Source organism: Lathamus discolor, chromosome 1, assembly GCF_037157495.1.
Source record: "Lathamus discolor isolate bLatDis1 chromosome 1, bLatDis1.hap1, whole genome shotgun sequence".
Taxonomy (NCBI): domain Eukaryota; kingdom Metazoa; phylum Chordata; class Aves; order Psittaciformes; family Psittacidae; genus Lathamus; species Lathamus discolor.
The window spans coordinates 101,057,177-101,080,222 of record NC_088884.1 but is presented as its reverse complement, the minus strand read 5'-3'; the positions used below and the strand labels follow the sequence as shown (position 1 = coordinate 101,080,222).

The window sequence follows — 23,046 nt, the reverse complement described above, 5'->3', positions numbered from 1 at the left end:
TTATATTAAAATACTTAAATTAGGAAACTTTAGTAAATCCAACTCTGCTTATTGACAGCTAAGGTTTATGGTAGCCTATAACATGTGGTAGTTAGTCTGCAGTGTTTTAGCATCTTTTTCTAGCAATCTAGCTCATCTCAGTCACATATAGATAATCACTGCAATATTGTAAATTTGCAGCCATGTTTTGCTGTGTTTACTTTTCCCTGGCAGGGTCTATCCTGTTATAATTACTCTAATGGAAGGGAATTGCAGACTTCTGACAGATTTTGAAAGCACATACCCCTAATATAGTTTATAATAAAAACTGTAATGCAAATTAACCTCAGTCATTTGCTGCTGGAAGATAATTTTAAGGTGTTTTAAAACGGTGAGAAAATAAATCACAATTCTTTGTCACTTACAGGAACTTCTATTTCTGTGAGTTTCTTAATTAAGCCTAGATTTTTCTGTCTTGCCTGGTGGCTTGACATTTAGCATGCTACACTCCTACATTAGTGACTCAAGTTCATGGCTAATATTGAGGTCAGCTGCAGTAACACTTAAGCCTCAAAGGGAAAAAGAGCGTAGTGCCTTACTCACAAGCAAACCTAGATATCTATCTTATGTCTTGTAATCATACTGCAGAGATCTTATATTGTTAATATGACTGGCTTTATTAAAAAATAAAGGAAATCTGCAAATGTTACTGTCAAAGTACATTAGCCAATTTTCAACTTAGATTCAGCTGTGACCTCAGGTTGCTCTGATCTCACTGGGATTTGGGGGTGACACCTGCAATCCACAGTTTATAGGTTTGCCTGTGTGATTCCAGCAGCCTTTTATCCACCCCACCAAACTGCAATATTGCACTCAGGGAAAGGCTGTTAACCCCAGAACTAAGAGACAGCACAGTTATGGAGCTACTCCTGCACCACCAAGGTTCTAGAGCAAGAAATGGCATGTCTGAATGACAGGAGCCCAAAGAGTCTTACTGAAAAACTAGCCTTTTACCTCCTTCCCCTATTTTGTCAGGATATGGGGTCCTGCTGTATTGAAAATGGTATCAGCTGCTCAGTAGAAAAACTGGAAAGAATGGAAACTTCAAAACCCCTATAAAATCATCACCTGCATTTTCATTTGTGGCCCTAAAATATGGCACCATATGTGGAAGAAAAACTTTATTTTATTTCACTTAAAGGATCCAGTTCTGCCCTTAGGGGTTCTGTGTGGACTCATCTTGTTGGTCTCAGCACAGGTAGTGCCCAGATGACTGTTTCAGAAATAAAGTCCAGTCATGAATGAGTCATCACAAAGTTGCTTCAGAACAGGCAGATAGTTCTTCAGCATTTGGAGAAAACGTCTCAGTGGTTTTTGTCCCTGTCCTTTGCTTCAGTCAAGGAAAAGCAGATGAAACTACGAAGCACTTGGAAGAGTTTATGAAGGCTGCTGAGAATGCTCATCTAAGACAAAGCCTGGTGGATGCATGTGTATTACTTGGGAATATTTACAATGAAAGAGTAAGTATTGGTTGCAGTAATGATGTCAAACAATGGAGTTTAATTCATTGTAAAAAACTAAGTTTGCATATGAGATGGCCCAGAATGATTTGATCCGGGTATTGTGTCTTACAAGATCTACCAAAGAAGATATTGTGTGACTAAATAAAATGTGCCGTAAGTTTTGGGTGAGGTGAAAATTTCACACCATATTTAATGCATAGGGGTTTGTTCTAGAATAGGTGAATAAAAACTCCAAATTCAGATTATGGAAAATTTTCAGTGTTGTGAAAATCTGCATCCAAATCACCATTCAAGCCTCATATGCCCATAAAGAGTTAACGCAAATGAAATTTTATTGTACTACACATTGAAATTCATGCTTTTTTAAAATGAGTGTATACTATATTGAGTATTATTAACCAGTATTTTATTTTAGCTTTTATTTTTTCTCTACATTCTCTCAGCTAAATTTAAAAAGTGGGTGCTAGCAACAAATAGTTTGGCAAAGGTCTGCGCTGGTAGTGCGCTGGTAGCGGAAGTGCTTTCCTTCCTATATGCCTCCATCCAGTCTGATGGCTTTGATTTGGCCTGTCTAAATCAATAGATAGTCAGTGATAGGCAATATTAAATTAAGCCAGAGGTGACTAAGAAACTCCTTTATTATAGTTTCTGAGGTCTTTTGAAGTGCTTCTTTCAGACCCATGTGTCAGTCTCTGAATGGTTCTGGGATGGATCCTGCAAAGGCAGCAGTTCTGTCAGCAGCCTGTCTGACTGGCAATTTCCATGCTTCCTCTGTCCCTTACCACATTTAGAGATGTAGCACTTGCACTGCAGTAGCACTTTTTTTAAATGAGAAGGGTTAAAACATTACTGCAAAAGTGAAAGATTCATGTTGAGCTCTTAAACACCTAAATGTTACATGAAATTATTTAGATACAATGAGTAATAAAAATAATGTACTGCGGATTGTACAATGTGGAAATTAGGAAACAATTCCACTATGAACAAAATAAAAATAGAAATCCCATTTCAAAATCACCCATTCTGGTTTCTGTGGCCTGATTTTTGTCAGAATTTCTTTTCTATGTGTAACATACTGAAGAGGCTACTTGCCCCTTTTCACTTCCACTACCATCCAAAGATGCCTTTGGTTTTTTTTCTGGATTTCTGTTACAGAGAAATCCCACTACCAAAGCTGCTGGCCGTTGTTTTTTTTTTCATGAGTTGTAGAAAAAATTCTTACTCTGTTCTCTGTATTAGCTGAAGAGGCTTCTATTTTACGTATATTCTTAGCATAAATGCTAAATTTCACATTGAAAATCAAGTTTTGAGTCCTTGAGAACTTGCTAAAGTAACTCTAAAATGGATCTAAAATTTAGAAGAAAGTAGAGTGATGTGACACTGGCTAAATTATTCTACTCCAAATTCAAAAAATAATTAACTAAATTCTGCTTAACTATATTTCACTGCTTCTACCACCATTGCTAATAATCAGTTCTATGAGAACTGATATTTTAAGAATTAACCTCTTTTTGGTTATTATCTAAATTATCCTTCACATTTCAGAATTTGCTGCCTTAAACTGAGATAGAGGTGTAGAAGGGAAGAAATTTAGTAACTTAATCTAATTAATTTATATAAAATATATAAATTAAACATACTAAAAAAAAAAATCTTCTCAAGATTTACAATTCCCTGTATTCTACACCATTTTTTCTGCAAGGTCAGCAATGTTTACCAAAACTGAATCTAAAGTACCATTTCCTCTCTTGGGTCACTGCCTGCTTGGTGTCAGCTGTCATCACCAGTATTCTCTAATTCATTATTAGGGTATTTTTATTCAACTCTGTACTTCCCTGGTGACACAATTTGCAGTAGTACTATCCTTTTCATCGAATTAAAGATATCTCTATTTATATCCAGATATGTCCTTAGGGAGCCCTTAGTAAACCAGGGATATAACTTTTACTGTTCTTCCTAAAGTGACTTTGACCAAATTCACTTTGTTCTATCCATGCTGTTGCTGTATCTTTACAGTTCTGTCTTCTTACTATTGCATCACCATCACTGTCTTTCTTTAATGCTGAACAATTGGTTCATGCTTTCTAGACAGGCTTGCTTTACCCGTATGTTTCTTGTTTCCTAAAATGCCTTGGTTTGTGTTATGTGCAAGTATTAGGTCTAATTTCTCCCAGTTTAAGTAATTTAAGTAAGTTAAGTTAGTTAAGAGTTCCTTACTTAGTATGCCAACTCTGACAGTTAACATGACAGTGTCATTTTTCATTTTACTTTTCTCAAGTTTCTTAGCCTGATTTGTTGTATTCCTCTCACTAATCGCAACACTTAACCTATTATGGTTCTCATGAGTATATGTAGATGTTTCTGCTTTTCATCTATTATCCTACTCTTATTGTTCATTATTGTATCCTCATATGCCTAAATCTGCTCTCTTGTATCAAACAAAGCTTAAAGACTACCTGAATTTCTATTACTCTTTCCTACTTTTTAAATTACATGCACATTTTAGCAGTTATATAAATTTCAATCCCCAAAAGTAATACCAAGTGCAACAGGTATCAGTTGGAGTCTCTCCTCCTGGTCTATGCTTTATGCAGAAGGAAATTTCACATTTATTAAATTGAGCTGAAAGAATACAACAGCTCTGAAAATGTTTTCACTCAGGAAGTTTGTGCCATCAGGACAGCAGAATTCCACACCAATAAGAGAATGGAAGGCATCTTCCAGAGGTGCTTTAATTTGTATTGTATGTTCAAAATACTACAAAACCAGTTTTGTTCCTGAGAAAGATATGAGCAGTGTTATCTGGATTTTAGATCTTAGGAAGCAGCAAGGGAGAGTGATTTGCTTAATACCTTGCCATGGGTCATTCTGTGGGCTGGCCTCTCAGCTGCAACATCTTTGAGGTGCCGGAGGAACAGGCTGTAACTATAATATCAGGATAAAATACAGGTGTCTAGAAGTAGTTTTTACAATTTAATTTTTTTTCTTTCTTTACCAGGGGAGCTATAATGAAGCTTGTGAATATTTCAGTCAGGCTTATGAGACAGCAAAAACTTTAAATAATTTGCCTTTAGTGGATGAAACAAAAGCTTACTATGGCATTGCAAAGGCTCATAAACTGATGGTGCCATTTAATAGCCATATAGAAGCAGAAGATCTCATCAACCTCAAGTATCTGCTGGCATGGAAGGAGAACAGAAGTGACATGTGCACTGACCCTCTTACAGTTGGTAAGACATTGGTTATGAAACACATTAGTGCTGTATTGTCCTCAATGGTTAAGTCATTTTTCTTGTAGAGTTTTATTAAATTATTTCCTGGGTTTAATTCACGTGCTGAATGGGGTTAGATTTACTCCTTTGTCCGCTTATTTTAAAGGCTGAATTAAGTAAGTTTAATAACAGGTAGAAACAGGGAAAAAACAGGGAGAAAAAATGTAACAAACAGATAGTAGTAGTTGCTATAGATGGTAACTTACTTTTTTTCAGTGCTGTTTTCCAAAACATCAGTTATGGGCAAGCATAAAAAATCTTCTTTCTGGTCAGTTTTTCATGTGCATCCAAGGATAAGTTCCCTGTTTCTAAAAATAAAAAATAATTTCTGCTTGATATAGGGGGCATAGTTTTGAATTCAGAAGAGCATGCCATTTTATTTTTAGCATCCTTATACTTGACATTGGAGAGGAAGGAAGGAATAAAAAAAAAAAAAAGCTACTCTGTTTTCTTCGCTGTGTTTCCTTATCTGAGATAAAGAGTAGAGGAGGACTTTGTATGGAGTAGACCTCTTCATGGGTTAAACTTTCTTTACTTTTTTTTTCCCCTTTGCTATCTGTTAATACAAGAAAAACTGAATTATTCATTATCTCCAAATATTGATAGTATTAAACTGTATTGTTCTTTGGAAAGAAAAGGGACAAGTGTACTGCATCTTAAAGCTTTCCTCTCTGTATTCCTGTGGAGAGTTTGAATCTGGAGTATAGTGAAAATAAATGATCGCTGGGCCAAATTCGTAACATGGAGCTTCAGAGTTACTGTGTCCAAATTTCCTCAGTTATCATATTCTCAAAGACAAAGAACTGCATGTCTGCTGTTTTCTTTTGTATCTTTTCCTTTCATAGAATTGGGAAATGAAGTATAACTTCAATTTCAAATTTGATATTTAAAATAAGTGGTTAATAGACTGGTATTCAAAGATGTGAGCAGCTTAATAGGAGCCAGGATACCAGAGGCAACACTGGAAGCAACTGAGAACTGTGGAACAAAGACATTCACTGGCATGCTGAAGCGATGACAAATTAGGTAGCACACTCTTTGGAGTTCTAGTGATGGTAACAAGGCAGTCCTTTCTCAATGATATTGGGTTTCTTTTTCAATAACTGTATATATTTATGATTTTTGCCTCAATAAGTGAATATTCAGCACATTCTTAGATTTTGGTGGCTGACAGAGTTAATTGGGTGCATGTCTCCTGCAAAGGACAGTAAGTTCCTAGACCTGTAGTGCACATGCCAAGAATTCCAATATGGTCAAAGAAGAATCCAATGTCAAGCAATTTTATATGTATTTCACACAAGGATCATTAGCTGTAGCTGATGTAAATAGGAGGCAAAGAAAAATGAACAATGGCAACAACAAAATAACAGGAGCCTCAACAATACAGGATTATATTTGTATCTTCAACATGTATTTTACTTTTCACCTAAAGATGTTTTCCATTCCACTTTTATACATTGCTTTCTCCAGTCAATTGTGAAACTTGTTTATATCCTGAAATTATATGTGCCCCTTTAAGCTTGAGATTCATGCTTCTTTTTAACGGTACTTCAGGGATAAAAAGAGTATGATTAGAAAAACCCTTTATGTCCTGGCAAGCATGATGCCAGAAACAAGTTTTACCTGCTGAGAGTCTCTTCCTTCTGCATTTCTGCCTAGTTTACCCTCTGTTACTTTCAGTATTACAGTTTTTATTTTAGTTCCAGTTAACTCCAGGAACCCTGTGGCTACTGCATATTTAGCAGCTCTTCCAGTTCAATATCATTCTTCTCATTAGTGCTCCAAGCTTACTCTCATGATACCCCAGATTACATCCAGGAAAACATAGTGTCACACTGTCTGCACAATCTGTAACATTCTTCATGTTTTGTGTGCCAAATCCCTCGTTAGTACTGGCATTACATTTTTAATATCTTTGTCTGGCAAAACATGACCTGGCATTAATTCAGTATTAGGATTCACTGGCTTTGAGTTTCAGGTACAGCCTTTATCCTACCTTCCAGGAGAATGTCTGTGCATCCTGTGATGAACTCATCACTTTGGAAATTCCTGCTGTGATAATAGAACGGTAATTCTAGCTCTTTCAAACAGCTCGGCATCGATAACCTACTAGATTTTTCTCAGTCTTCTTAGGATAAAACAGCTAAAGACAAGATACAATACTAATTCTCAGTCCACGTGGGGATTTTAATGACAGGAAGGTAATAAATTTTTATTTCTAACTGTTCTGACTGAATAATATTTCTGCGACCAAAAAAAAAAAAAAAAAAAAATCAGAGTTTCTGTATACTTAGACAAAATAAATACTTAGACTATTAGACAAGCAATGGCATTTAAATTCAAGTACTGTTGTGTACCTTATGTCTTTCGACCAAGACTTATTTTCTAAATCAATCATTTCAACAACTAGGCGGGAAGAACCATTAACTACTCAACTTATCTCAACATTTATTAATAAAATGGATGCTTTGACCAAAGTTGTCATGGACAAAAGGGACAGGATTGTCAGAAAACCGTGTTTATAAATGCAAAGGACAATGTGTTTCCATCTCTTGCATTGGACTTGGTCACTTCACTTACAAAAGGAATAATTATGCCATTCTGAGATGCCACTGCAAGAACAAATAATTTTTTTATTGATCTTTTATGGTTAGTCAAACATGTTTTCAAAACAATCAGCAGAACCAGTAGATAAAAAGGCTTGTGACTCCATGTTGGAACCTAAAAAAGAACCTACAGCATGACTAACATTGATGAGAAAATATTTCACAAGTCTTGCAGTAAATAATCTCCAAGGCAGAAGAATAATTAAAGGTGCTGAAGGCAGGAAAATTTTGGATCAGATTTTTTATATTGATTACATGAAATGCTGACCAGGAATTGTGTTTTCTGTGAGTCTGGCAACTTCTTGGTCATTGCATCTATCAGGGCTGTGCCTCAGCAAGAGGCCTTCAATGCTTGAAATCATCTAAACACTTTTGAGAGTAGACTTAAAATATATCATTTTCCTCATACTAAAAAGTCTTCAGTTGTTTTCTTGAGAAGCGTGTCGTGATTTAAACCCAACCACGCAGCTTGTTCACTCACTCCCCCCCTTCCTCCCTCTTTCTTTCCTTCCTCCCCACCCCCCCCATCCCCTCTTCCAGAGGGACGGGGAAGAGAATCAAAAGAATGTGACTCCCACAGGTTGAGATAAGAACAGTCCAGTAACTAAGGTATAACACAAATTACTACTGCTACCACCAGTAATAATAATGATAAGGGAAATAACAAGGGAAGAGAATACAATACCATCCGCCAAAAGGAGCCCAACCCCTGAAGAGAGCCGATGCCTTTCCGGGTAACTCCCAGTTACCTCCCTGGGCATCATGTGCTGTGGTATGGAATACCTCTTTGGCTAGCTTGGGTCAGGTGTCCTGTCTCTGCTTCCTCCTGGCTTTCCCTCATCCCTGGGAGAGCATGAGGCTCAGAAAGTCCTTGGCCAGACCAAACATTTGAGCAGTAACTAAAAACACTGTTACTATCAGCTCTGTTCCCAGGCCAAAAATCAAAACACAGCACTGCACCAGCTGCTAAGAAGGAGAAAAATTGACTGCTACTGCTAAACCCAGGACAGTATCCACCCCTTATTCCATACCATTCACGTGATGCTCAGAACCCACATTTTCGATATACCATCGCTTTTACATATGTACATCCACATACACACACAGACAGAGAGAAAGAGATAATTTCTTAGTGCATGGACCAATCCCTGTAATGCTGTCGAGTCCACTTGGTCCATGATGTCAGGTTCCATCTCTTGTAACAGTCTTTCGGGACAGGAAAGGCTTTCTGCAGTGTTGGATCGTTGCCTGCTGATGCTGATCATTCCTTTACACCAGAACTCATCTGGTTCTATCAAAGTTCATTCTCTGTTGGGATGATGGTTGGAGGGAAGTCAGGGCCAGTCGCTGGTGACCTGAAAACATCTAGTTGATGGGCTATAAAAGTATTATACAGCAGGAAACAGCATACAATTAAGTTCATTGACTGTTTTCCCCTAAAATCAAATCCCCTGGAGGTATACATGAGACTTCCCCATCTTCCCGCATTACCCACCAAGTATATCCGGGTCCCTGAGCAAAAGCAATCCCACCAGTGGGTTTGCATTTACCTGAAGCAGGAATAACCCAGACTGTCTTCTCCAGCAAATTCTTCATGTGCACCACAGGAACTTTGTCCCCCTCTACAATGTGTAAAAGTTCTGACTGGGCTGGGCCAGCTCTATTGGCCGATCCTCTAGTGTTAACCAACCAGGTGGCCTTTAGTAAGTGTGTATCCCAGTGCTTGAAAGTTCCCCCACCCATTGCTCTCAGTGTGGTTTTTAACAGCCCATTGTACCGTTCGATTTTCCCAGAGGCTTGTGCATGGTAGGGGATGTGATATACCCACTCAATGCCATGCTTTTTGGCCCAAGTGTCTATAAGGTTATTCCAGAAATGAGTCCCATTGTCTGACTCAGTTCTCTCTGGGGTGCCGTGTCGCCGCAAAATCTGTTTCTCAAGGCCCAGGATAGTGTTCCGGGCAGTGGCATGGTGCACAATGTATGTTTCCAGCCACCTGGTGGTTGCTTCCACCATGGTAAGCACATGGCGCTTGCCTTGGCAGGTTTGTGGGAGTGTGATATAGTCAATCTGCCAGGCCTCCCCATATTTGTACTTCAGCCATCATCCTCCATACCAAAGAGGCTTTAACCGTTTGGCTTGTTTAATTGCACCACATGTTTCACAGTTGTGAATAACCTGGGCTATAGTGTCCATTGTTAAGTCCACCCCTTGATCACAATCGCATCCATATGTTGCATCTCTGCCCTGATGGCCTGAAGTGTCATGGGCCCACAGGGCCAAAAATAATTCACCTTTATGTTGCCAATCTAAGTCCATTTGAGCCACTTCAATTTTGGCAGCTTTATCCACCTGTTGGTTGTTCTAGTGTTCCTCAGTGGCCCAACTCTTGGGTACATGTGCATCTACATGGCATACCTTCACCACCAGGTTCTGCACCTGGGCAGCGGTATCTTGCCACAGTGCATCAGCCCAGATGGGTTTACCTCTGCGTTGCCAGTTGCTCTGCTTCCATTGCTGCAACCACCCCCACAGGGCATTTGCCACCATCCATGAGTCAGTGTAGAGATAAAGTACTGGCCACTTTTCTTGTTCAGCAATGTCCAGGGCCAGCTGGATGGCTTTCACCTCGGCAAACTGACTCAATTCACCCTCTCCTTCAGCAGTTTCTGCAACTCGTCGTCAAGGACTCTGTACAGCTGCCTTCCATGTCCGATGCTTTCCCACAATATGGCAGGACCCATCAGTAAACAAGGCATACTGTTTTTCACTTTCTGACAATTTGTTATATGGTGGGGCCTCTTCAGCACACATCACCTCCTCCTCTGGTGACATTCCGAAATCTTTGCCCACTGGCCAGTCCATGATGACTTCTAGAATTCCTGGGTGACTGGGATTTCCTATTCAAGCTCACTGTGTAATTAGTGCAGCCCATTTACTCCACGTAGCATCAGGTGCATGATGTGTAGAGGAGACCCTTCCTTTGAACATCCAGCCCAGCACAGGCAACCAGGGTGCCAGGAGGAGCTGTGCTTCAGTGTCAATCACTTCCAAAGCAGCTCAAACCTGTTCATAGACTGCCATTATCTTTCTGAGTTGGGGTATAGCTGGTCTCTGATCCTTTGTATCCCCGACTCCAAAAGCTGAGGGGTCGACTTCGAGTCTCCCCTGGAGTTTTCTGTCAGAGGCTCCAGGTAGGACCATTCTCCCCAGCTGCAGTGTACAGTACATACTGCTAAACCCAGGACAAAACGTTATGTGCTTTTGAGCACAGTTTACATTTACATTTCTTAACGTCGGAGAACTCTGAAAAATTGGCACATTTTACAATCACAGGTTTTCTGTGTTTTCTTGTTTTGGTTTGGTCTTTTTTCTTTTTTTCTTTTTTTTTAATAACTCTAAATGCAGAGTAAATGATTGTCTTACCCATATTATCAATTGTGACATCCTCCAATCAATGGAATTATCATGTACCATCAACTTCAGAACTATTTCTAGCATTCCTCTTTAGAATGTGATAAACTGCTTTTTTTACTGTCTCTTCTTTCTGAAGAACACTAATCCCAGGAAAGCTTCTAACAGTATGAGTCTTGTGTTTCGTTCTTTAATAGGTACCTCAAATGCATGCTAAATAAAGCAGTTATGCCATGGCACTGTACCCAAAATGCTTTACTGTACTTGAGCAAATCAAAACCAATCTTCATCAGGAATATGCATTGTAAATTATATTTTGTATTTGCCCGGTAAATTTGCCTTGGTGGTAGCAGATTTTTTGATCTGAGAATATTTCAGAGAAAGGGAAACTATGGTGTACTGATCAAAACTATAAAACCAGCAAGTCTTTGTACTTTACACAGATAAACATCCATAAAATAGTTTTTATGTGATATCAGTGGAAAGGTAGTGGCTTGGGTTAGCAGGTTCCTTTCACTGTATATTTCGTATTTAAAGCTCTATCATAGATTTTGGCCTATCATGATACCAACGTAGGACTATCAGAATTGCGCACATGCATGCACTCCCTCAAAGCCACTGTTTGTGTCTTTGTTATATCTATTACTTTAAAAGGTCTATTCTTCAGTTAGCGTGTATGGAAGGGAAATATATATTAGCTTACATGGTGACTGAAATTAGCATACAGTCTTACTATTTTAACATCTTTTATCTTGATGGCATTTTAGTGGGGTTTGTAACTATGTTGTTGAGTAAAGTTAGTGACAAAGTAGCTTGACTGAATTTGAACAGGACAAACTATAACTTTCTTCCCAACCACTGCTGTAAAGAGGATGGGAATGACTCAGACCTTCATTTTGGGAAGTTGAGAGCATGCCTGTGCCTCACAAGAACCCTCTGGGGACCATCCTCCTCTCAGCAGTCTGTTTGGATGTAGGATCTGTAACGGACACTCCTTCAAGTTCTTTATGTTTATGATTTACGTCAATATCAAATTGTTAATATGACCAAAAATAATGAGAAATTGAAAGGACTTTAGAGACAGGTTTCAGTGTTTTCTGAGAAAATGCAACTGAACATGGAATAAGGGAATTATACACTTGTTCCCACTGTTAAATAAGAACTATGAATTTAGATTATTGAAAGGTGTGTGACCAAGTACAGACTCCAAGGCTGTCCCTGTGCCAGGGCACAAAGGCTCACTTCTTCATAAGCATGTTTCAGAAGTAGCTGAAATGCTTTAAGTGTCCCCTACTGAAATTCACAGGATAGCTTCTGCCCATTTTTGTGGGGTTTACTGTTTCAAATAATTTGCTCTCTTCTGGAAAAATACTGTGGCTAGCAATGCCAAAATATGTACACTTAAAAAAAAATGATTAGGAAAAAAAAAAGAATTTAGAGATGGTTCTGTCTTTTTTTTTTCCCTGATATTTTTCTAAACTTGTACTGCCTCTGCTTGTTCATATCACCTAGCACTCGCCAGTTGGTGAATTTTAGCTTTTCTCACTTTTCTGTTTTAAAGAATCTCAGTCTTTTTTTTTGTACTGCTGTACCTTTGATATGAATGCAAAATATCTTATGTAATTGCTGAAAGCCAGCATGCTTACATACAGACATTGATGACAGGGAACAGATGTGTTTCAGAAAATCAGTTTATGTGCTTATCGTGGTTTAACCCCAACCAGCAACTAAGTACCATGTAGCCACTCATTTACTTCCCGCTTCCCCTTCAATAGGATGGGGAGAAGAATCAGGAAAAAAAAACAAAAAACAAAAAACTCATGGGTTGAGATAAGAGCATTTTAATAATTTAACTAATGTAAAATATTATAATAATTGTAATGGAAAGGAAAAAAAGAGGAATAAACCCCAAGAAACCCAAGTGATGCACAGCTCACCACCCACTGATCAATGCCCAGCCCATCCCCAGGCAACAATTGGCATCTCCTGGCCAACTCCAACTCCAGTTTCTGTACTGAGCATGACATTCTGTGGTATAGAATATCCCTTTGGCTAGTTTGGGTCAGCTGTCCTGCCTCTGCTCCCTCCAGGCTTCTTGTGCCCCTCCTCACTGGCAGAGCATGAGAGACTGAAGAGTCCTTGATTAGGGTAAGCACTATTCAGCAACAGAAACATCAGTGTTATCAACATTATTCTCACACTAAAGCCAAAGCACAGCTCTGTACCAACCAATAGAAAGAAAATTAACTGTATTCCAACCAAAACCAGGACAGTGGTTCACACATTTTATTTATTATTAATTGGGGTTTGGTTTAAAGTATTTGATTAAGTCTACTTATTGGCATACTTTGATTTTTTAGAAAGTGAGAGTGATTATTGCTTGAACTACAGAACGAATCTGGTGCATAGAGAAGAACTGAGGGTGACATGGAAGTTTTTTGTTGCATTGTGAAGAGCAGCTGGATGCAGCAGGTTCTCAATGAAGAGTCTGAGAACACAGTTTAAATGTCAGTTTAGCTGTGAGTGCAGTAGCTTGTGTTTTCTGCTGATGGCTGAAGTTTGTCTGATAAGGAAGTGTTGATATTCAGTGTTCTTGTGCTTTGTACAAATGCACTATCCAGGTTTTCTTCCTGTGATTTTTTTTTCCCCCCGTTCTTTTAATGCTGCCTTAATTGGGATTGCGACACAGGATCAGACTCAGGCCAGGTGCGTGGATTGGCAGTACCAAATTTGAGATGATTTGTAGAATATTTTGATGTTTAGCTGTGGAATAATGTGGTAGGAGAAGTTTCTTCATATTCTTTGCCAAGAGTTGGCAGTTTTTGTATACCTAAGTGGTGTTATAACTTAAAAAAATTCAGTATCATCCTGCCTAATGTGATTGTGAGTATTCTTGCCATCAGTTATATATAAACATCTTAACCAGAAGAGGATTTGGAGCTCATCTAGATTTTTGTTCCATCTTATACTTTCAATGGAAACATGTAGATATCACCATGCATTTATTTCCTTTAGACACATCCAGTGCTAAACATTTTTGGCATCCAGCTGTGTTTTCCCAGACAATCTTTTTAGATCAGCAGAAAATGTTTTCCTAAATAAGGTGAATTGTTCTTTCTTGTGAAAACAAAAAATAAAAATCGGAAGTGGTGTTCAAACCACAATATATTGTCAGACTCTTTAGTGTAGCTTTATCCACTGAACTAGTGTAGCTTTGTGCACTGCATTGTCACTGCTTCTTCCAAATTGTAGTTCCCTACCAATTTAAATTCTCAGGGCTGAAGCTCAGTCCTGCTCTGATTCTCTAGGACATTTGAATGGTACAAAAGAAACAGAAACTCTTGCCCAGCCACATTAGGACACTTCCAGAGAAATCCTTGATTTGGAGGCACCTAGGAGTTTCAGCTTTGCCTGCAGTCCAAAGCATAAGAAATGCATTGACAAAGAGAAGAGTCATAATGCAGAACAGCTGGCAGCTGAGACCATATTTCTTTTGCCCCAAAATCCACATCTCTTTTTATTCTTTTCCATAATCACTAGGAATATATCATGATTTTTTGGAACAGTTTCTGAAACAGTCATTTTGTTTTTCATCCTTCCCTGTCTGTTCAGTGTCCTACATTTGTTTTGTCTCTTGTTCTTCACTTTTCTGTTGTAAATTATTCTCTCCCCACTTTTTGGCCCCACACCTTCATTCCAAACCCCAATTTTATGTATGATTCCAGTCAGTGTTTGAAGAGCAGAAGTCACTTACCCCTATACCCTGTAGTTCGCATCTCAATCTATACTTTATTAGGTATATCTTCTGTGTTTGCAGTAGAATCAATAGGTGTTTTTTTTAAGAGTGGTGTTTCAGTTTCTTCATACTTGCCATTCTGGAACTGATCTTCATGCTGTGTTTTTATTACACTGTGATCAGAGAATGCACTGGAAAGAATCACATTTCCTATTAAATATCACAGTAAATTGGTTAATAGAAAAATGCAAAGTATCAAAATAGGCTTTGAAGAGGCCTTAATCACCTGAGTGAATGGATTGACTAAGTTTAAGTATACAACTAGTGATTAATTAGCTTGAAGATCCAAATGCATGCTTAAGCAGATGACCATGCCCCCAGGCTCATCCACTTGTTTCTACTCAGTTAGTTAAGCATTCAATATTATCTGTAATACAAAATATTCTCTTTTAAGGGCTCATATGAGTCTTGCCACAGAGCTAAGTAATTATACAATATTTTCCACAATGTGTCATACAAGTGCATCATTTTGAACATGTACCTGCTGTCCTATAATACTGAAAATAATAAGTATCAGATAGAGTAGTTGATCAGGGGAGGCCAATTTGAAATTGTTGTGAATCAAAAGGGTTTTTCATATTTTTGCCATGGTTGCTACAGTGTTTTAATCCAATTCCTTTTGCTAAAAATTCTGGCACATTTTTTTGATTTTTGAGATGTAATTGCTATGGATGTTAGTCAAACAGTGCTAGTGTCAGCTCCTGTGGGGAATTAATCTTCTACAGCAGTTTTTGAAATGGTAAGTGCAGGTGGCCATCACCATCATATCTAAACTTTGTTCTTATTCATACGCTAATGATGTCTGTGAAAGCCTGTACTCAGACTATGTCTCTTTTGTGAAGGTGTATTTCATGCTGCTTGATATTTACAAATGGTGTGAACATCAAGCTGTTTGATTGTGTCCACATACCTCAGCCAGGGCATAGTTAGTACTGTGCATTCAACTCATTGCTGATATAAAATTGAACCTGAAAAATGGAGGTTGAATATGCCATATAGTAGTCTTGCTCAGTTCATGTTGTGCACCCATGGAATCTGAGGAATGAGAACTTCAGATTATGCCCCAGTAGCTGGTGTCAAGGAAAATCAGAATGTTGTAGTTGGTAGGAATCAAGAGGGGAGAGGGCTGCATGCTGCACAATGTTGGTAATTCTGGGCTATCATCTGATTTCTTATCCCGTGTGCAGAACTTGCAGCCCTCTGTTTACCTGAATCTTTTGTTCTCCTGGTGGAAAATGTCACTTCAGGGTACTATGGAGCCCAGTCTTTTGACTCCAGATCTTTTCACTCTGCCAAACAGCATCTTGAGATGCGTAATTCCCTGAAAATAAGCTTATACTCACTGGTACCTTTAGCTCATTTTTGAGAATAATATTAAAGCAAATTGTATTTTATTTTGTTGATACTTCTGCAAGTATGCACACTTACACACAGTAAGAAGAGAACTGAGATGAAACATTGATGATTTTAAGCAACTGATATATTGGAGAATATGTGGGTTTCTGTTCTTGTCATCTCTTATATTGCTTTCCCTCATGCAAACAGTGAACTATTTCAAGATATATTTCAGTTGCTGTATTAAAACTTCGTACCTAATAATGACAGCAACAAGTTAGCTGTGATTACCAGAAAAAGATTGTTCAGGCTAATGACTTTGAAATCTGATTTAGAGAAATTTAATTTGGTTTTAGTTCAAAATAAAATATTTCTTTCTCTCACATACTTTGAGTTTATTAATTATTGTAGTGCAATTATACTAGCTGTTTGGAAGGTGGGAGTGCATGTGGATTATATATGCATGTATATGTGCATACAGAGAGAGAAACTATACGGCAAAGAGAGGAAAATGTAAATATGCTAAAAATTGTGGACCAAATACTGCTTTTTGTTATGCCCATAAAATCTCGTTGAGTTGCGGGGGGGTTGCATAAGTGTAACTGTGAACAGAATTTATCCCTTTTACCTGAGATTCATTATGAAAAACAGAGGTTCAAATAATTGTGAGAATTGCTAGCTATGGTATGCTGGGGAACATAACCTAGATAAAAGGGAGATTCTGACTGAAGGCATTCTAATAAGTTTTAGTGTATTATATTTTGTATTTCTAAAGTGTGTTGCTTGAGCATTTGAGTTGAGAAGCACTGAAAAATATATTACTAATCATAGTTGTAGTATGTTTAAGGAATGATCATGCAAGTATAATTCAGAAGATGCAGGAAGAGTTCTAATACATCCATAGGAAAATACGGGGTTAAAGTGGATAATATTTTAAGCAGTGTTCAGTTGACTTGATGTGTGGGGAGAGACTGAGCAGTCCTGGCTAATGACTTGTAGGTACTGAATCCTCAGGTCTCTCAGGTGGTTTCACTCGACCAGTTTCAGCAGAATGATGAAAAGGTTGAGATAAAATAAACTGACAGTTGCTACTCATCGCAGGCAGCAAGCTGTACCCTGGCAGATGAGACCCTGGGAGCCCTCTTTTTCAAACAAAGGCTTTCACTACAGTGAGCAATGAACTCCACACAAAAAGGGAAAAGGAGAGAGAGATTGGCAGCTGGTGACCGACGGGAGGAGGGAAGGGAGGGAAACTGAGAAACACAGCAATTGTTGGCTAATTAGAAGCCATTCCCACCTACTTAATACCAACCCATTAAGCAGAAAACACTTTTCATCTTACTCTCCCTGCTACACATGACATTGTACTCCAATCAATACCTTCCCACCGGCTGCCCCACTGCCCACAAATGAATACATTGCAGTTCAAGAATGCGGTAATTGAGTTGGGGCAGTGAAACTGCAGCTCACAGTCAAGATCTTTCTCTGAAGATACTAATGTAGTGTTCATGGTGCTTGGATAAAGAAATCAAATCCTTGTATTAACAACTGTCAACAACTGGCAAATGGACGAAGTCAGCAATGAATCCACTGTAGCCTTTGACTGAAGAGGCAATCAGTGTTTATTTTCAGAGTACTTTTTCCCATTTGAGTAAGAGATCTAGAGGATTTGGGCAAGGGTATTTAGATTTTCCAGGGCGTTTTGAACTCTGATCCTCGGTTATACCTGCAGAATATATATATATGCACATCATTTTGTACATGCAACAATGCATATCTGCATCTCTGTACCAGTATATCTCACGGGGTTCCCTGTTTTCTGGAAAGTTTTGACGTAGTCTTAACCTTTTAAAAGTGTTTATAGCAGTTTGCTGTTTTGGTTTGGTTTGGTTTAGTTTTGTAGCCTATATATAGTCTGGCTAATTTTTATTTCATTTTCAGTAAGTCCTACTATAATTTTTTGGGGTTACCTTAAAATGTACCATTTGGTCCACAATAGTACATTGTGTGGTAGATCTGGGATCTTACATTTCGACCATTAGGATCTCACATGTACGTCTTACATTTAGATTCTTGCAACATTTTTAATTTATTTTTTTTCCCCAAATTAAATCCCTTGTTCCCTGAGCCATCTGGAGCTGGTGATACTGTGCACAATCTGCAGCATAAAGTAACTGTGCAGACTGCAGTGTAACTCCTTCTTCATGCCAGTTTTGTCACCGCAGAATCAAACCAGCAGGACACTGTTACTCTCCCTCCTTGGTTAGACTGAAGAAGACATCAGTGTTAAGTCTTTTGGAAGCGCTGTTCCAAATGCAACACATGAAATCTCTGCATCCCTTTCAGTTCCAAAGTGAATTGAGTATCAGTTCAGGAACTTAGATTCCTTACAGTGTAAGTTTTAAACAACCTTTCTGATGTGAATAAATTGCACACTGTGACATCTGATATTTGCAGAAAGAGACTACCATCATGTATGTTATTCATTGTCCTAACAGTATTGTGGCATCTGCAGTATGGCATTTCTTCAGATGCCTATTGCTAAAGTTCTTCTTATGTATATAATTGTATAACGTGCTGTTAACCTGCCTAGCTGAGCCTTGAACCCTTGAGTTAGGCGTTATGTATGTGCAATAACTTAGCTACTACTTGGGGCTCTCACCATTTAACAGCTTACCTACAGCTGAGTAAGAACAGTTAAAGCTAAGTGTAGTCAATAAGGCTGACAAATGTTTCGCATCTTTTGAAATTGAAAACCAAATAACATGTTGCTACTTTGTTGCCTCTTTACCGTTGTATTATAATATTTTAAGTTTATTAGTATAATTATCTTTACATTTCACTCAATTTGTTTCTTAATATTATAAAGCACCTTTAAGCCACCTTCTTTGTGTGCGCTCCCTGGGTGTGTTTTAATATGTGTTAATGACAATCTTAGAAAAAGACCTGTCTTCAATATGGTCTGTAAAGAAGAAATAATTGTCTTCTGATGGAGAAAGCTGGAATCTTCACCAGTTGTGATGATGCGGTTACGTAGGACATAGGAGTTGAATGTGATCAGGCATGGAGACAGAGGTTTTGTTTACTCAGAGACACTTGGATAGGATAATCAAAGCAGATACATTCAGATTCCACATAAACACAACCTGCTGCTTAAAATAATCAGTTTTGAACATTTGTTTCTATAAACTATAGGACTGATACATTTAAACACATACGTGTACAAGTTCAATCTGTCTAGATGCCAGTTAGAAGGATCATAGGCAGGCTAGGGAAAATGCGAAGAGCAGTTGGCAGTCTTTCTCAGTGCAAAAGCCTGTGGGGTTAATTTGAAGATACCCAAATCATCTTGGCAGCATAATCTCTACTCTTTTCCAGAACTGGAATTTAATGAGCCAGGACAATAAACATAGGATCATAGAAAAATAGTAATGAAAGGGAGTTTAAAAAGTCATCTTCTCCAGCCCTGACGTAGAAGTAATTGTATTTATGTCATATCTAACAGAAGTTTGTCTTGCCTGTTCTTAAAAAGTATCTGGCAATGGAACTTCCACAGCACCCATGGAAAATCTATTCTAAAGGTTAAAATGATGCAGGAAAAGACTAGAACATTTTACCTTTATGTCTAAAATTGCCTGTAATTCAAACTCATATCTATTCTATCCAATGAGGACTTCAAACCCATTTCTTCCATCTTTGCAATAATCTTGGGAGAAAGGAGTTACATGACAAGTGCCGGGGTTTAGAAGAAAATTTTATAGTGATTTCTGAAAAGGATGGTTATAAGGATTACTTATTTAATTATTAATTCAATAGGACAGAATGTAGTTCGTTCTTATGAGCATGACTTCTGGAAGGAAGTAGAAAGTAGATGCAAGGATCCTGTTTCCTTTTTATTTATTTTCCAGTTATATTTTCCAATAGGACTAGTCCACTCAGCTGAGCATAGTAGATTGGTATTGGGCCCAAAAGGGCAGGAAGAACAAGGGCTTCATCAGCAAGAATTAGAACAATGCAGAGGGAAGGGCTGCTGCTAATTCTTAAATGGTCTCTCTAAGTGCTGGGAAGCTTTCTTATTCAAAGTCTCTTACATAATTCAGGACTCTTCTTACATAAGTTTCTAAAGCAGGAAAGCAGCTAGATTTCTGAATTCATCTTATTGAGTTAATCCACTCATACACTTACTAGAGGTGCAACTGAACTCAAATGAAATGCTTTAGATCATTATTTATGACTGAGGGTGCTTCTTCTAGAAACCCAGGTGTGAGATCTGAACAGTCTCTTTATCCATTTTAGACAGCATGTTTTGATACTTCACAAACCAGACTGATTTTTCTCCGGGTTCAGAGTTCAGTAATTGAATCCATATCCTCAAATAAATATGATTACACTACTGCTCTGTGCCTTCACAACCCTTGATTCTTATAAAGCTGTACTAAGTCCTGTTTTGCCAGTCTTTTGTAAATAGAAATCAAAATATTTACAAGACAAATGGCTTATCTTTTGAGCCCTTATCAAATGCTTTTATTCGCTTTTCATACTTTTTCCCCTCCCATGGCAAATTAAGGCATTTTGGTTTGATTTGGTTTGTTTTTTTTCTGATCTTAGGGACCCTTCTAATAGTCTTATCTGCAACAGCCTCCTAGGTCCAGGTTTTCAAGTCAAATTCTTTTCTAAATGTCACTCCCCTTTCTGTCCTAACTAAGATTTAACTGTAGCAGCCTCTATTAGCTTCCTGCAAAGAAGTTTCTGTCTGAGTTAGAAGCTGGCAAGGCTATATGTTTGCATAGGACTCATTCATGAAAAAAAGTCTGAGGCTCTATTTGTCTTCCGCAGAAGTTATAACTAAGGGAAGAGAGTACAAAAAGTATCAATCTCCAAACAGATCAAATGAGAAAGTAAAACCCACTCGAACTGCATCCAGCAAGCGTTCAGCTCAAGGAGACATTGCTTCAGGAAAAAGACTTCATCATAGTTGAACAGAATGAGTATCCTATAGAAGCAGTTATGGCCAGGCAGTTAGTTGGTCTTCCATACATTTTTTCACATGAAATAGAGGTGTGTTTGATTTTCTTCTACCAGTTTCAGTCATCTCCTCTGCTGTGAATGCTCCAGATCGATAGATGGAGCCTCACTGGGAAATAAGGATGTTTTTTTCCCCTACTTAGACATGCACTGAGCACTGCAAAGACATGTACAGTTTTGGTCTTTATATTGTGAGATGCCACTGTGTTTGGGGATGTTGGGGAGAGGAGTGTTTCTAATGGAAAGAAGAAAATTGTCTATGAACATTGTCAGACTTAAAATATGTTGTCCATTATTGATTTCCATAAACTTAAGATTTGTGTTCAAGTTCTCATAATCATTGCATCTTCAATGCCTCTCTAGCTGTAAATGTTTCCAAGTATTTGCCTCTAAGGATGCATGTGTGGGACCTGCACATGCCCAACATTGACAGTCACATTTAGTTAAGGGGAAAAGTTTTTTTCCTAACCTTATAATTTCTGTGTACACAGAACTTTGTGGTCTAGATATTAAGGAGGCTGTTGCATTTTGTTTAGGCTAGATTGAGGTTTCCTATGTCCTGAGAATCTCAGTCTCCATGGATGAAACAAGGGCTTAAGAGCTTCTGAAGTAATCATTACTTAGAAGACTGAAGGATTGTACTCTATAGATTCCTGGGAACTGATGAAAAAAGCTTTCCTCTGTCAGTGTTTTAATTGTGATTCTGAGGCGTTAGCAGATGATATATGTTAGCTGCAAGAGTGAGCTGCAACTTTATTTTTTACTTGCTATTTTAAATGACAGTTTTGATTAAATAAAAAAATGGATTATTTGCACACACACACACAATATATTCAGTTTGGGGGTTTTTAAGTAATCCTGATTCTTCATAGTTCTTTCCTTATTCCAAAGTTGTCTCCGTTGACTGATTTTGGTGCAGTTCTCCAGGCTGTTCATCCTGACTGTGCAAATTTTTTATTTTTATATATATGTATGTATATATATATATGTATATAATGTGTATATGTGTTTGGCAGTTGCCTGATTTTCATATCTACCTGGCACCCATGAGGTTCTTTCATATTTGCTTTGCTATACACAATTTTGTTACTCTAGTTCGAGATTTAACCAACTTTTTATATGCTAAAAGTAAGATTAACAAACCATTATTAGCAAATATAATCACTTAAAAAATTTGCCTATAGAACAATCTCAGATGAAGCCACAGTGGCTAAGTCTCAGTAGATGCCTGGAAGGGATGTGTTTACCTGGCTGATGGCTCATGCTTCTGCATGACATACCTCTGATGCTGTGTTGGCACGGTGTGAGCTAGAAGTGAGTAACTCCCCTGTTGCAAAGTCACTCTTTCCTCCTTCTTTTCCTTTCATGTTAGCAGTATTGTAAGCAGAAATACTTGAAACAACAAAGTGTGGCTTTTAAAATCAGTTTTAACTGAAACTGCTGCCACTAGTGGTCATTTTATATGTATATGTCACTCCAAGGTAACTGCTTCTGAACCTTCAACAGCAACTGTTTTGTAAATCTGAGATTCTTTTAAATATAACCTTAAGGTAATTCAGAATTTCCTGGCTTTATTATGCTGGGGAGGGGGGGAAGAGAGGCAGAGTTGCTGTTATCATTTAACTGCTTTTACGCACAAATTCCTGACACAAACTCAGATTTGATTACATCAAATGCAATTTTATACATGAATGATTGCAAACTTGTACCTGAAAATTTGGTCCATCTTGGTAACCAAAGAAAACTATGAAAGGGTTTAAGATATTACATGTATTTATGACCAATGCATGGTATCCATTAAAAAAAAAAAAAAAAAAAAAAAAAAGCCTTTTTTAATAATCAGTATGAAAAATAAGATCTTTAATAGAAAATTGTTTCTTAATGAACAGAGCACTGTCTTGGAAAGCCAAGTGTAAGAGATTTACCATGTAACAGTTTTGTTCTGAGTGGGATTTTGGTACTTTCAGGTCCACTCTTCATGTAATTTATATAGACAAAATAACTTAATACTGTGCTTGCCCCTAATTAAATGAAATTGGTATTCTTTCACATGGGTGCTTTATTTAGCAGCAGGGAGGTATAGCAGGATGTGAAAT

At 38.0% G+C, this 23,046-nt stretch overlaps 1 protein-coding gene across 1 annotated transcript in view; it reads left to right on the top strand.

Moving 5' to 3' along the window:
* TTC29 (tetratricopeptide repeat domain 29) overlaps window positions 1-23,046 on the top strand; it is a gene marked incomplete at its 5' end in the record, with an annotated part of 142,491 nt that overhangs the window by 87,663 nt on the left and 31,782 nt on the right. The window contains 2 exons of the mRNA XM_065688281.1: window positions 1,376-1,499; window positions 4,501-4,732. Of these exons, the coding sequence (XP_065544353.1) occupies window positions 1,376-1,499; window positions 4,501-4,732 (356 nt within the window). The remainder of the gene's footprint in view (window positions 1-1,375; window positions 1,500-4,500; window positions 4,733-23,046) is intronic.